General features: G+C 36.4%; 1 protein-coding gene across 1 annotated transcript; it reads left to right on the top strand.

Annotated features, from left to right (window-relative positions):
* The first annotated feature begins 13,034 nt into the window (after positions 1–13,034).
* Positions 13,035–14,057, top strand: LOC113106428 (2-oxoglutarate receptor 1-like). The gene has a single exon (XM_026268385.1). It carries the CDS (start codon positions 13,035–13,037, stop codon positions 14,055–14,057), a length of 1,023 nt encoding a protein of 340 aa, XP_026124170.1.
* Positions 14,058–15,400: the final 1,343 nt, after the last annotated feature.

Genomic DNA, 15,400 nt, shown 5'->3' with positions numbered 1-15,400 from the left:
AGAGACATCTGTCAATATCGCACACCCCTAGGCTAGATATTTAATTATTCTTTGCTTAGTTATTGTTTGGTAGGCTACACCTAATTTACCGTAAAATAATCGTAAAATAAACTTTTATCTTAGAATTAGAATTTCTCAACAATAACGAGGACAAGACAAAAATGCATCATATGTATATAATTTTTTTTTTTATTATACATATATATAAATTTGTATTTATTTATTTATTTTTTATCTGGGGTGGGTGTGCGGGGGGTGTTAGGTAAATAAAATATAAATATTAGAAGAAAAATTCAAAGTTAAAAAAGTTAAAACATTAAAATTACAAAAACTGAAATAGATATTTTATTCAAATGTATTTATATAATGAAAGATAATTTAAAAAATCAAAATATCTTCTTTCATGTTAATTCATTATAGACACACACACACACACACACACACTGTATATACTTACCATTTTATAGTCACAAAGCTGCCATTTTATAGAAGCAAAAAGACCAGAGACAAATGCTTCAATAACTTTTCCATTATTAAGGGTGTTCTTAAGCACCAGGCCTAGCCTAAAACCTGTTTAATTGTAATAAAATCACCTGAATGCACAGCCTCAAGTGGCTTAATACACTGTACAATATAAAAAAAAATGTTTCACATTGTTGTTCAACAGAATGGTCCTATGAATTCATTAAATGTACATATTGAAAGCAATTCAAGTCACTTTGAATAAAAATGTCTGGCAAATGTATAAACATAAATGTGCATGCAAACAAATTCCACTGTAAAACAAACAATCCTGGCACCAGGATGTAGGACGCCACTATAGTCATAAATGACCATGATGTAAACAAGTTTGAAAAGATATGTTCCATATAACATTTTTATTGCATTGCTCTTGTACACTTATGGTCTATGTGTTTGTGGCAGCTGTACGTCTGTTTTGATACATTGTGTGCTTTTACTCATAAACCTTGACTTATGATGATGATGATGATATGTTATAATAAAAATAAAAACAATAAAAATGAAATTTGTTTGACTTTTGCTATGTACAGTTCATTCAAAATCATTGGTAACTGATAAAACATTGAAACTAGTTTGAATAATATGTGTATTGCACAACTGACATCACAGAGTGCTATTTTAGTCAGAACATTATTGCCTTCAGTTGCTCAATTGATAGTCTTTGTTGAACATAATATGCTTTTATGTAGGTCTGAAAGGAAACTGGTTATTCAGATTCATCAGAAAAAGGCATGTCTGGAATAACAGCACCAGCTTCCTGCTAATATTTGATTAGATGCATTGTTTTACAGTAAAGAAAGAGGAAATGTGAATCTCTGCCAAAACCCTATTGAGAAGAAAATGTGGGTGTGTTCATTATCAAGAGTTCACACCTCACAATTCACACCTTGTAAGGCAGATGGTTTTTTTTAATTTTTTTTTATTGTGGGGTCACATTGGTTCTCTTAGTGAGAGACTATCGCTCCACCAGATTACCTACGTATGGGGAATTATTACATCAGCCGTGGCATGTGACGTGGATTATCTGTAAAACATTAATTATGCCTGTGTGCAGATCATACTCACCTGTTTATAAGGGAAGATCATAGTGCATTACTTCCTCTAAATTAATCCGTCTCTGAGCAACAGTGCGGTGGAGTGATAGTCTCTCAGGTTACAATGTAACCCCATGTTCTCTATCGTATCGAGACCAGTTCCACCAGAATACACGCGTATGGGGACTGTAAGACTCGTCAGGAAGAGGAGGTGCATAACTTTATTAAATCAAGTTGTACACCAACATATATTTGTGTGGAAAACAATCAAGAGTATTGAGCAGATCACTGAGAACATGCATACCCAACATTTAAGTAAATCATCTACCAGACGCTATCATAGCAGCTGTCTTCTCCTGCCATAAGCATCATTCCTTTGCTATTCCTAACACAGACTCAGAAAAAGATGTACTAGCTGCCACATTTAACCTGTAGTACCATGTAAAGGTGGGCGGAACACCTGCTGCACAAATATCACCCAGGGATGCCCTCCTAAACAGAGCCCATGAGGGGGACACACTGCGTGTAGAGTGTGCATGAGAGTGGAATGGAGCTTGTCTCCATCTCAGACGTCGCACCCACAGACCATTGGCTGAACATCTGTTGCATATGGGACACAAATGTAGAAACACTTCAGGAGTGTCAAAGTCATCATTGGATTGGTTAAATTCTACAGGATTTCCGCGAGACGTGTGTGTCGCGTTTTTTAACGTTTTTGTCTGGAAACAAAATTCTGTGACGCCAAACCCCCTCACTGAAGAAGAAAGTGTTTTCAACTGTGAGAATGAGCGCTTATCAGGATCAACTAAACAATGGATTTTTTTAAGTATGTGAAATATTTAAAGTGCACGGTATAGAATCTTTAAATTATGTCTGAGAGTTTTACACACCGGTTTGTTATTGTGGTGACATTTCCACGCCTCAAAACGTGACGATGAATGAAACGAACTGTGACTGGCTGTTTGAAATGTCAATCAAATGGCCTCATGGGCTTGCCTTGGCAAATGAAAGCTGCCGTGAATGCCAGACATTTAGTCTGAATCCAGCGCCATCATACGCCTGCCATATTGTATTAACTATCCAATGAGAAAGCCTAACCTAGCCTCTTCTACATTACATGCAAATACGTGGACGTGAAGGCTTGACCAGTACATTTGTGCCATTGTAGACACTTAAGTGGTGCACTTTATGTCACTGTATTAAAACAACAACAACAACAACTCAACTCAAGAGGGGATTAGAGTTCCAGATGTCTATGGCATTAACCAGGTTTGTCTGTCACAATGTCTGCCCATTTAAAATAAATACTGATTATTTCATAAATTTACATATTACTAGGTGCCTACAAAAATCATATAATTTTTAAGGAATAGTTCACCAAACAATTAAAATTTGCTGAAAATGTACTCATCCTCAGGCCATCCAATATGTTGATGAGTTTGTTTCTTCATAGGAACAGATTTTTAGAGAAATTTTGCAATAAATTAAAGGGATCCTCTACAGTGAATCGGTGCCACAAGAAAGAGTCCAAACAGCTGATAAAAATATCACAATAATCCACAAGTATCAACAGGAAATCCATATGATTCCTGTATATCAGTTAAAGAGCCACACAGATGGGAAATCAAAAATTATGTAGCTGTCCATCAGTGTAAACAATGTGCAAAGTAATTAAACCAAAAAAGTACATGATTTATAAAGTTATTGGCTTCTAAAGTCAGGAATCTGAATCGCTGAAACGAGTCGTTATAGATTTCAAATCTTTTGGCCATCTCTATGTACGTCACTAGGAACACTTTGCATAATAATCTCCGCCCACCGTGTTGAGAGAAACGGAACTCTGACCTGCCCCACCCCCACACACAGACGCTCTGGTTGGTGTGATAGCATCATGTCCAGGAGACGGTGTGTTTTTAATTGTAAAGGCAAGTTTGTTTTATTTTCACTGCCAAAGAATGAAGATCAGAAGAACCAATGGCTAAAATTCATTTTTACCACAATACCAGAGCAGTACAACAAATCCCTTTTGTTGTGTTCACAACATTTCACTGATGACTGCTTTTCTAATCTCGGTGAGTACAAGGCGGAATTTTCAAAGCGTTTGGCCATAAAAGAGGGTTCATTAACAACTTTATTTAGACCAACCAGCATCTCCGAATCACAACGCGAAGTATGATTATGAAGTTATGTGTTTGTTTTCTCCCGAGCCTCTTATCAGTATGTGTGCTGTCTGCAGCCTTTATCTGCACTGATCTTCATTTACAAACACGTCATTAAAATGTGTTAAAAAGTGTAACTCCGTGAATATCTATCTAAAAAGATATTCACGTGAATATCTATAAAAAGCTTGACATGTCTTCTTTAAAACTAAATAAGTGCTGCTAACAGATATTCTGTGATAAAGTAATCCATATGAAAACAACGCGATGTCCGATTTTCACGTCTCCCTTCATTATATCTTATGTGACCACGCCCTCGCGCTGAACGCGCTATTCAGATTCAAACTGAAGCGCGCGGCTTGAATACACCCACACAGAAGAAAAAGCAGCGAGACTGTTCAAGTTTTTATTTTACTGTTTGCTTCGCGATGAGAGGAATAAGACATAATTCACCCCAAAAAGATGCTAACGCATTGTTTAGCATGAAGTTGTGTGCGGAACAACCAATCAAACCTGACTATGTCAGCTGACCAATCAGAACACAGTATGCTACCGAAAGGTGGCGTTTAAGGAAACTGAATCTTTTGAACAGCTTCGCGCGAACCATTTGGGGATCTCTGAGAATTGAGGTCATTTTAAAATGATATTTTGACAAAATGACAATGTTTTTTAACCTTGGATGGATTTAAACCTATTCTACAGGACTTATAAACAGTGATAGGAAGCTTAGAATTTTCATCTTACTGGCTCTTTAACAGGGCCGTGCAGAGACCTTTAGAGGGGCAGGTGCTCGAAGTATAAAAGGGGCACATGGAACAAGGCTTTAAATAGCACGGTTCAAAATAGCAATACAGCAATATATTGTGAAGCATTCCTTGCCGATCTGCGTATCGATATGGATGATTATGTATTGATATGGCAGCAAATGCTGTGATGCAGTTTTTAAAAAGAAAAAGATTAGAAGAGACAATTTTAAGTTTAAAAGTAAAAAAATAAAAATTATTTCCACCTAATAATAGCTCTGGGATTAGAAACTGAAATGTCTTAAATTGTCCCAACCTGAAGGCTTTTTCTTCTCTGTTCTACAAAATAATTAAGAACAGCTGTTATAGTAAAAACTACAGAAAACACTGTACATTTTCCTCTTTCTCACCAGCCTCTGTCTCCTGGCTTGCTTACCTGCTCTTTCTGTCACTTGTGCGTCTACATTTGCCTCTTTTTCTTCCTCTATCTCCATCTCCTCATCTGATCTATTACTTTCCAGTCTCTGTCCATTTAAGAACAAGGCACAATCTACTATTTCATTATCAATCTATTATTTTAACCATCACTACTATTCTTGCACCTAATCAATAAGTCCACCTTAAATATTGATACAAAACAATAAACAACTGAGTCATGCTATAAAAGCACTGTATAACTTATATAGGCTTATGTTTTATTTATTTTTCCTTTTTATTCAAAACAATTCCAAACATGCTTAATATATCAGGAAATATCTCGATTCTCAAACGTATAAGTAAACGCGTTTTGCACCTTTATAGATTGTTATTTGATCAATAAATGGAAAGGTAGTGTAATCTATTAACTACACATAAAACCCCGACTTTTTACTTAAGTGCCATATCATGCCATAAAATATTTTTAATACGACTGAATCTGCATTTAATGTAAATTTTAATAACAATATTTTAAGTTACTTATTTTGACACTTTCATTTTTCAGAGAGTAAAGAACATTTACATTATCAAATAACATTTTCATTCAGTCTAGCCAGAGTTCAGGCACTCTCAAAAACTACCATTACAATCACTGAAGCACTTTACATTACATTATGCACATCAGGATTTTTTTTTTTTTTTCTCTCTCTCTCTGAAGAAAGAATTCGCTAAATAATTCAGTCAGCGAGCAAGTGAACAAAAACACCGCGTTTCATGATGACTCTTCTGCACGTCTCCGATTGGCCATTGCATTCGCGCAACAGAACCGTTGATTGGTTATCATGAAGCGTTGAAAGAACGTCTCTGGCTCAGCGCCAGCCAGTGAACACAGATTTGAATTTAGCAGCTGATGCTGAACGATCTAATCACAACAGTGTGATTATATCAAATATATAAAACATATTATTCTGCTGTTTTTTTTTTTTGGTCGTTTGGAAGCTGCATTTAAAATCAACTTGGCTCAGAAATTTTTGAATGGGCATGACGCCTCTACCCTCGATGCCTGTGAAACGTTTCTCCCTCAAACAGCACGCTAACCTTACTCTACACTACAGGCTACACACCGCAATATAAACAACATATCCGCATGTTCTCACATCACGTCGTTCTTGTAAAATAATAATAAGTAAATAAATATCAAAATCACTTCGCTGAGAATGAAACACCACTTACCAGCTTCCGCGGTGTTGAAAATAATATCCTCTGACAATTAAAAAATGCGCGTGCAGCGTGACGAATCCTCCCGGTTGGATGAGGAAGTCGTCGTCGTCAGGTCAAAGGTCATGTTGGTCATCTTATTGACGGCTAAATTATTATTCAAAATTTTACTAATATTTAGATTGGGCATGAGCAGGCATTCACAAAAGGAAACGTTATGACAAAAAAAAAATTAGAGGAAATTTTGCTTTGACAAAAGGGCACTTTGGGCACCAAAGGGCAAAGGGGCAGGTGCTCAAGCAACAGGCATTCACTGATCAGAGCGAGAGCGTCGCGAAATGTCACAAAAGGAGTGTGTTTTTGGTTGCCAGGGCAAGACAACCCTGCACAGATTACCAAAGAAAAAACAGCATTAAGGGACCAGTGGATGGAGTTTATTTTTACAGAGCATCAACGGAGTTGTGCAAGTGTTTGTTCCCTGCATTTCTAAAATGCTTGTTTTACAAACAAAGCCCAGTTTGACGACGGATTTGCGTATCGTTTATTTCTTACGGATGATGCAATCCCAACGAAAAAGGGTCACGATCGTGTGTTGGAACCGTAGGCGGTGAGTAAAACTGCTTAAAATATCTCTGCATCCTTGTTAGTGCGTCCGCCTCCCATCGGAGACCCGGGTTCGAGCCCCGCTCGGAGCGAGTCGTTGCTGCTGCTGCTCTCGTTCAGTTTCAGCCTTCACAGCTGTCACAGCTTCCAAACGCTCTCAACGCAAAAGCCTACTCGCGCTCGTGATTCTTTAGCTTCGCCCACACGTCACGCCTCCAGGCGCTCGTGTTTTTCCGGGAAAAATCGGTACAGACTATCTTTCTCTTATGAATATAATAAAACTAAATACTTTTTGGAGTTATGAAGGATGCAGTACTTCTCTATAGGTACTCAAGATTAACAGGATATTGAGTGAAAACGAGCATTTCACCCCCCCCCCCCCCCCCTTTAAGATCTTGTTAAGAGAAAAGCTGTTTGTGAAAAACAAATCCATCATTAAGAAATTTTAACTTCAAACCATGGCTTTTAAGCTAAAATACAAGTCCTCTATCCATAATATTGCTTTCTTAAGTGAAAAGCCATCTAAACTGAATCAGAAAGATGTGCAGCATAAGCACCGTTTAGTCAAAACCGTTCTAAATAAATATGTGGGTATATTTTGATGTGAGAGGACAACAGTGGATGGACTTTTTGGACAGTAGTCAATCAAAGAGAAAACTGACTCTCTAGTAACATTTTGAAACTAACCATATGGGAAATGGTGCTTGCAATGCTGAAAGCATTTACTTTGGCATAGAATAAAATACTTTGAAATGTCTTTCACCAAAACAATTGTGTTATCATTCACAGTTAATACAGACAGTTAAACTCACTTGACCATAAATTAACAGCTTACACTATAGCCCACTATAGCAACAAATAAAACATGGTTGCATTGCATTAAGAGTTGCATTCTGACAAGTTTTGTAACACAAAGTATGAAATCTCTCTTTTAGCATTAGCACTCACTATTTTAGTCAAACTACTTTGTATCATGCTCGGAGGATTTCACTTGGCCAAATCACCACATTGATTACTTGATGTTTCAGTGTGACACGGTCAGTTATTTTGTTTAAGTAGCATAATAAGTTCAATCTTATGTTAGTTCTCCAGTGTTGTGGCAAGTGGGAAACTGAATCCAAGATTAAAACTGTGTTATTTTAGTAGCATTGAGATTCTATTAATAGTTTTTCTTATTATTTTTTTTATCCGTTTTTATTGTTATATTTAATGTTTTCATTTGAACTTTAAGTTTTAGCATTGTCTGTTCTGTTATTACATGCAATTTTTTAAATACATCTATATTGTTATTTTTATTTTATATTTTTATTTTGTTATTTAGTACACCAAGTTAGACTAAATGAAAATTAGTTAGACTCTAATCTATCTATCTATCTGTCTATCTATCTGTCTATCTATCTAGTTATTAATTTAAGTGTGAGTATTGCTCTCTCTGGTGGTTAATAGGAAGTATGGGAGGAACATTTCAGTGTTCTTTTTTTTTTTTTTTTTTTAAACAACACTTTTTTATTATCACAGCAATGAACCATGGATATCTTTATACATTATTCATGGGGCTTATTCTTTTGAAACATTTTAGTTGTTGCTGTTATCTAAGTCTATCTTTTTTCTGTTACATTTTGTTACAGAATGCTTAGAGAACATTCAAAAGTAACATTCACATAATGTTTGCAAGATGATGCAATGTAATGTTACCTTAACGTTATAACTAAGAATAAAGTTTTTAAAACATTTTAAAAATGGGCCATTTTGAGCATTGAGACAAAATTTAAAAATAACATTTTCATAAATGAATGGGAACATTATCAAACCTTTCTTCGACCATATTTTTGTTAGCTGGAAAAATAAATAATAATAATAATAATAAAGATGATGATGATGATGATGATAATAATACATTTATTTTACACCGTATTCATTATGCTAAAACTTTTATCCAAAATGTGACTTACACTACATCAGGTCATGCATTCCATAATCGAACCTTGCCATTGCCTGGGCCATTTTAAATGAACAGAAGGAAAGAGGGACACTGCAAAATTCCACCAGAAATAATTTACACCTCTTGTTTGTCTTTTCTTTCTATCTTTTTTTTTTACTAATTTTTTACTAATTAAGTTTTATCTTGACAATAGATATCTTGCATAGATAACAAATGTTATTCCATTAACATTAAAATAACCTTTGTTCAAAGTTGTCTGGACATTAATAATAGTTTTAATTTTAAATTATTAAATATTTAAATACAATTTTCATAACTTAATGGAAACGTCAGCAAACTTTCTTAGTACATTTTGTTTGCTGGGTAAAATCCACACAACGTTTAGATGCAATAAAACTCAAAGACAGCCGCGGAGTTTAGCTTCAACCTGCCTCAACACACCTGCCTGGAGGTTTCTAGCAGGCTATGCCTAGTAAAAGCTTCATTAGCTGGTTCATGTGTGTCTAATTGTGGATAGATCTAAACTCTGCAGGACACCAGCACTCTAGGACCGAGTTTGGGCACCCCTGCCTTGTACAGTCTACCGCCGTCCCTATACAAAGAGTATGCAGTAGGGCACCAACTTTTGGCAATGTATTTTTGCCATTATTTTGCGTTACTCTCATCGCCGCGGCTGGAAAGTAGCACATGAAACACTGCATATATCTATATTTTATTTTGCGATAATCCTGGGGTGGCAGGTGGGGTGGCACAGCTTTTAACCTTGTGCCACCCCGGTAGATCCGCCACTGCAATAAGCCAACTGTATAAAATAATAGCCATAGGTAACTGTCTAGAGCTACAATGGTAATGTATACAATAATACAATTAATAATAATAATTGTATTATTAATAATACAATTAAAGTAAGGAATAATTGACTATGGGCTGTTGAATTATTAGAAAATAATTAATTTTTATTATGTTAATAATTCAATGGCCCTGAGTCAATTATTCCACTTATACTACAGTTACCACACCTCAAGACATTGATCAGATGATATATTTAAATGGATTTGTCCAGTTTTTGTACTTAAATTGCTATTTTGAGTAAGATTATTTCTTCCTCATCTCATCCAATGCCTCATTCGCTGCTTCCAAAAAGTCATTTTAAAGCTGGTAATGGAGGATTGAGCCATTGATTGCAATCTAATGCAGTTATTAATGAAGTTCTTAGAAAGAGAGAGAAAGCTTGTGTAAATTAGGCTACCTTTGTGCGACCCTCAACAGTCTTCTGCAGCAGCGTCTCTTTAAACAGCGCTGTTATTACCTCGCGAGCAAGAAATGTCATGTGTAGCCTTTAAGTTGCTACACTATACAGGCTTACTGATATTATCACTAGGGCAGTGCTGACAACACCTTTTTTTGTGCAAACTGCGTGCCCGTTATTACAGTTAACTATGCAAAGTTATATGGAACTGAAATGCGGTCAGAAGAGCTCTTTGGAACTATATTCATGTGCATTTCCCTCAAAATAATTGCACACCTCAGAACATTCGTCTGCAAATCAGATTCAAGCATTCAACGGCCCTGTAGTATAATTACAGTTTATTTATTTACTTTTATATTTTATCAAAAGTTCTATTTTGACCCCTACAGTGGGTGTGTATTTTTTATTTCTTTTTTTACATCCCTAATATTTGGGGGACGGGGCACAACAATACAATTGTGATTAGGCCACCCATTTGGCCAGCAGGCGCCCTGGCCAAAAGTTTCCCACTGAAAGCAATGTAGGTCCTAGTTTGACAATATAGTGATGCCGAGGGGCACCTTTTATGTCCTCATAGTGACGCTAAAGGTGCTTGGCCATGCTTCAGTTTCTGACGCCTTGGGAGTGAGAATGGGTTGCATTAATACAGATTGACAGCAAAGGAATTAACCTAGACTTGACAGTAACACTTTACCATAGTAAAATATGATAACAATGTGATCACACCTGAGAGATCATACCTGTAAATCCCGCCCATATGCCCATGGGTTTACGGATACGTCAGCGAATACTTCACTGCTGGTATTTAGAAATGACATATAAGAATGCAAATGAAGAGATTTAAAATTGAGATTTACCAGGAACTCTTTCGTAGAAGAGGGAGGATCAGCTCAGGTGTTTTAACTGTTAACTAGATCACAGCAGTCTATTTCGCTGAGGAACCTGTGGTCTGATGCATAGCTTCAGCGCCCATTGTAAGTACTCATCACTTCTAAAACAGAATGTTAAACAGAAATTAAGCTTTTCTAGTATTTTTAAATCGTTGGAATTTTGACAGATACATAGAAGCAAAACAGCATAACAGAAGATATTCTCATAGAATATATTTTGAATTATTACTGTAAAAAATGATTGTTGCAAATAGTTAAATTTGGTATTATATCCTTATACAGCTTCACATTCAAGTTGAGTGAATGCAATGTGCACAATCACTTTAAATTGAGTGAATGAGCTGAAAAAACAAAACAAAACAAAACTATACATACATACATATATATATATATATATATATATATATATATATATATATATATATATATATATATATATATATATATATTAGGGGTGTAACGGTACGCAAAAATCACGGTTCGGTATGTACCTCGGTTTTAAAGTCACGGTTTGGTTCATTTTCGGTACAGTAAGGGAAAGAAATGCAAACATTAAACTGCAGGTTGTTTATTACTATAAACTTTTTTTTAACAATTTGTTTACACTTTTTTTTAAATACTTTTTAATTAAATATATATAAAATAAAAAAAGAATAAGAAATAAAATACTGCTGCAAAGTTCTCCACTAAATAAAATACTCTCAGTCTCAAACCAATATCATATAATAAAATATAATGATAAATATAAATAACTATGATTACAGTGCAGCATTACCAATCCCTCAGATTTCGTTATTGCGTTGGACCGATCAGAATTAAGAGCAAAGGTCTGTTTAAATGTCTAGCGGTATAGGGTATAGGGTATAGGGTCCCTGCCAGTTGGCCAAGAATTTACAGGCGGCAGTGGGGACTAGGACCATAACTTGGTCTCCAGGCTGAAACTCCCGTGGTTGGGTCGCCCTGTTTTAATGTCGTTGCTGGGCCTGCTGGGCTTTGGCAAGGTGCTCCCGGATGATGGGCATGACCCTGTCAATGGTCTCGATGGTGGAGCGGTGGACGGCCGGCTGCTGTTCCCAGGCTTCTCGGGCGACATCAAGCAGGCCGCGGGGCTGTCGGCCGAAAAGGAGCTCGAAAGGGGTGAACCCGGTGGACGCCTGGGGTACCTCCCGAATGCCGAAGAGGACATAGGGCAGCATCTTGTCCCAGTCGCGCTTGTCCTCAGCAGCCACCCGTCGCAGCATCTGCTTAAGGGTCTGGTTGAAGCGTTCGACCAGGCCGTCCTTTTGCGGGTGGTATACGGTGGTGCGGAGCTGTTTTATTTGGAGGAGCTTGCAGAGGTCAGCCATCACCCGGGACATGAAGGGGGTGCCCTGGTCAGTCATTATCTGGGATGGTAGGCCGACCCGACTACTCAAGAGGTCTGGTCTCTGTTTCCCTGGGTGTTCACTAGTGGTCTCACTTCCCCATAGGCATATATATATATATATATATATATATATATATATATATATATATATATATATATATATATATATATATATATGAAGAGTTCAGATGCAAATCAGGTGCCATCTGAGAATTTCATCTAAAATTAGGATTTTTATCAAGCTCCTATGCTTAGTTTGAGTCACTTTACTTTAATGGCAATGTCCAGGTCCTTTTCCAGGCTATTAAAGTGAAATAACTGAACATAAATATAGGAGACAGATAAAAATCCTAATTTTAGATGAAAATTTCAGATGGCATTTAGAGGCTTTTGCATCTGAACTCTTTATATATATATATATATATATATATATATATATATATATATATATATATGAAGAGTTCAGATGCAATATATATATATATATATATATATATATATATATATATATATATATATATATATATATATATACATATTGTATTGTAACTATATGTCTTTTTCTATTACTATTATTATTCAAAATAAATATTCAACTGGAACAGAATTGACAGAACGGAATTTCACAAGTGTTGAAATTTACTGAATAAACAGAGATTGCGTGCAGACTGCAGTGTTTGAAGTGTGTCAGTGACTTAAATGGGGTTATTGTGTGAAATCAGGTATAGCAAACCAAATCAGGTCGTGCCTAAAATCCCAGGAATTCATGTCAGAGATTAAAGCAAAGCAGAAAACAAGACGAGTATCTAAACTTCCATCAGTTAGACATTTTTAGACTTTCCATGTGTGCTTTCTAATACTTTTTTCTTCATTCCTGCTGCAGGAACAACCATGAGCAACCTTTACTATGGCTCGAGAAACACTTCCCTTGACAACTGCACCAATGCGGACGATCTTGTGAAACGCTACTATCTCCCCACCATGTACAGCTTAATATTTATTGTAGGTGTTGTGGGTAACATCACTGCTCTGCTTGTCTACATGGTCAAAGTTCGTCCCTGGAAGAGCAGCACCATCATCATGGTGAACCTCATCATCACTGACCTCCTCTTCATGATCTGCTTGCCCTTCTTGACCTACTACTACGTGCTTGATGACTCGTGGACGCTGGGAAACATCATGTGTCGCTTCACACGCTTCATCTTCCACTTCAACCTCTATGGCAGCATCCTCTTCCTCACCTGTATGGCCATTTTTCGGTACGTGGCGGTCGTGCACCCGTCACATGGACACAGCATCAAGCAGAAGCGTTGGGGCACATTGGCTTGCGTGCTGTGTTGGGCTGTGGTGGTTGCAGAAATAAGTCCAGTTTTTAACTATTTTGACATAGTGGAGAACAACAACAAAACTTACTGTTTGGATCTCGCGAGTAACAATCCAGAAATCGTCTGGCCGTATAGTTGGGTGTTGACAGTAGTTGGATATCTGGTTCCTCTAGTAGTGGTCTGTGTTTGCTATTGGCGCATCATGAAAGAACTCAAGGAGGGTCCTCATATGGGAAGCACCAAACGGGTTCGAGCAAGGCGACTCATTGTGTTGATTTTGACATGCTTCATTGTGTGCTTTTTTCCTTTTCATGTGCTACGAGCTTTGAGGATCTACACGAATCGTACTCCGGAAAACAACTGCATGCTGGACCGCTGCGTTCATGCCGCCTATATTATCTCAAGGCCGATCGCTGTACTCAACATCATTTTCAATCTGCCGCTCTACACGTTGTCGGGGGATTGTTTTAAGCAAGGCTTCGTGGAAATGTTCAAATGTGATCTGCTCAAGTCGAATACTAAGGGGGTGATTAAAATGGCTGTGATCAGCAAACCTGCAACCAACATCACATATGAGCAAAGCAGCTGAGACTTCTGCTGGTGAAATATACACTAAACAAGTGTTTGAATTGAGAGGGGTCTGCTGGTGTTTGAAATACACTAAACAAATGAGCCAAAGATACTGTAAAATAGTTGATATATAAAAGGACATTCTACCCTAAAATGACTTTCTGTCATCAGTTACTCACCAGAAGTTGTTCCAGACCTGTAAGACAGACTTTCTTCCGCTTAATGCAAAAGAAGATATTTTAGAAGAAAAAACTTATAAAAGTTAAAATATTAAAGTTAAGGAATATATAATGAAAAGCTAAATCTAAATTGTTACATTTATGTAAACAATCATGTTAATATATGTAAATATATATTTACCGTGAATACTTGTTGCCATTTTATAGAAGCAAAAAGACACAAAGACATATGTTGCATTTTTTTCCCCATTATTAAATAGTGTTCAGGGATCGGGGGTGGAGACGGGTAGGTTTAAGGATATGTAAGGTGGGAGGAGTTGAATCTGAATCCAACCTCAAAATTGCCTTAGTAAGTAAATATGCAAAGATATTTTCCATATAAAGTTGTTATTGCATTGCTCTTGTACACTGATGGTCTCTGTGTTTGTGGCTGCTGTATGTCTGTTTTGATACATTGTGTGCTTTAACTCTTAAACCTTGACTTTATGATGATAATGTTCTTTTTGTCAAACAGCAATAAATTTGCCTAAAAATTATATTTGCATTGCTTACCTTTGCTATGTACAATTCATTCGAAATCATTGGTAACTGATAAAACATTGAAACTAGTTTGAATAATATGTGCACTGCACAATTGACTTGACAGAGTGGTATTTTAGTCAGAACATTATTGCCTTCAGTTGCTTAATTGATTGTCTTTGTTTTACATGATATGCCTGTATGTAGGTCTGAATGGAGTAACTAATTTAATCTATTGTTCATATGAGGAAACATGTACACTGGCCGTCAAACCTGGATAAAAAGGAACAAGGAGCTTCTGTATATTTATTGTAAATCAACAGTAATTCATATACAGTAGAAATGAAAGTTAATTTAAAATATTAATAAATAATATAAAAATATTGAAATAACACTGGTATTAACTTTCATTATAAATGAAAGTGTTATCAAAAAAGTAACTTAACATATAGAACACCTTATATCCTAATACATGTTGTTGCCATTTTATAAAAGCAATAAGAAACTCATATAAGATGAAGTGATTTTACCATGATTAAGGGGTGTTAATGTATGAACAGATGAAGGCAGAGGAATAAAGTTCCACACAACAACGTTTAATAAATCCAAAAGGATCAGGCAGGCATCCGTTAACAAACACATAAGCATAATGGTGACCATGACA

The sequence above is a fragment of the Carassius auratus genome, chromosome 1 (assembly GCF_003368295.1).
Source record: "Carassius auratus strain Wakin chromosome 1, ASM336829v1, whole genome shotgun sequence".
NCBI lineage: Eukaryota > Metazoa > Chordata > Actinopteri > Cypriniformes > Cyprinidae > Carassius > Carassius auratus.
This window is presented reverse-complemented; position numbering and strand designations above follow the sequence as displayed.

Excerpts from the sequence above, each read along its gene's own strand:
- LOC113106428 (XM_026268385.1), top strand. The coding sequence starts at position 13,035 with ATGAGCAACCTTTACTATGGCTCGAGAAACACTTCCCTTGACAACTGC.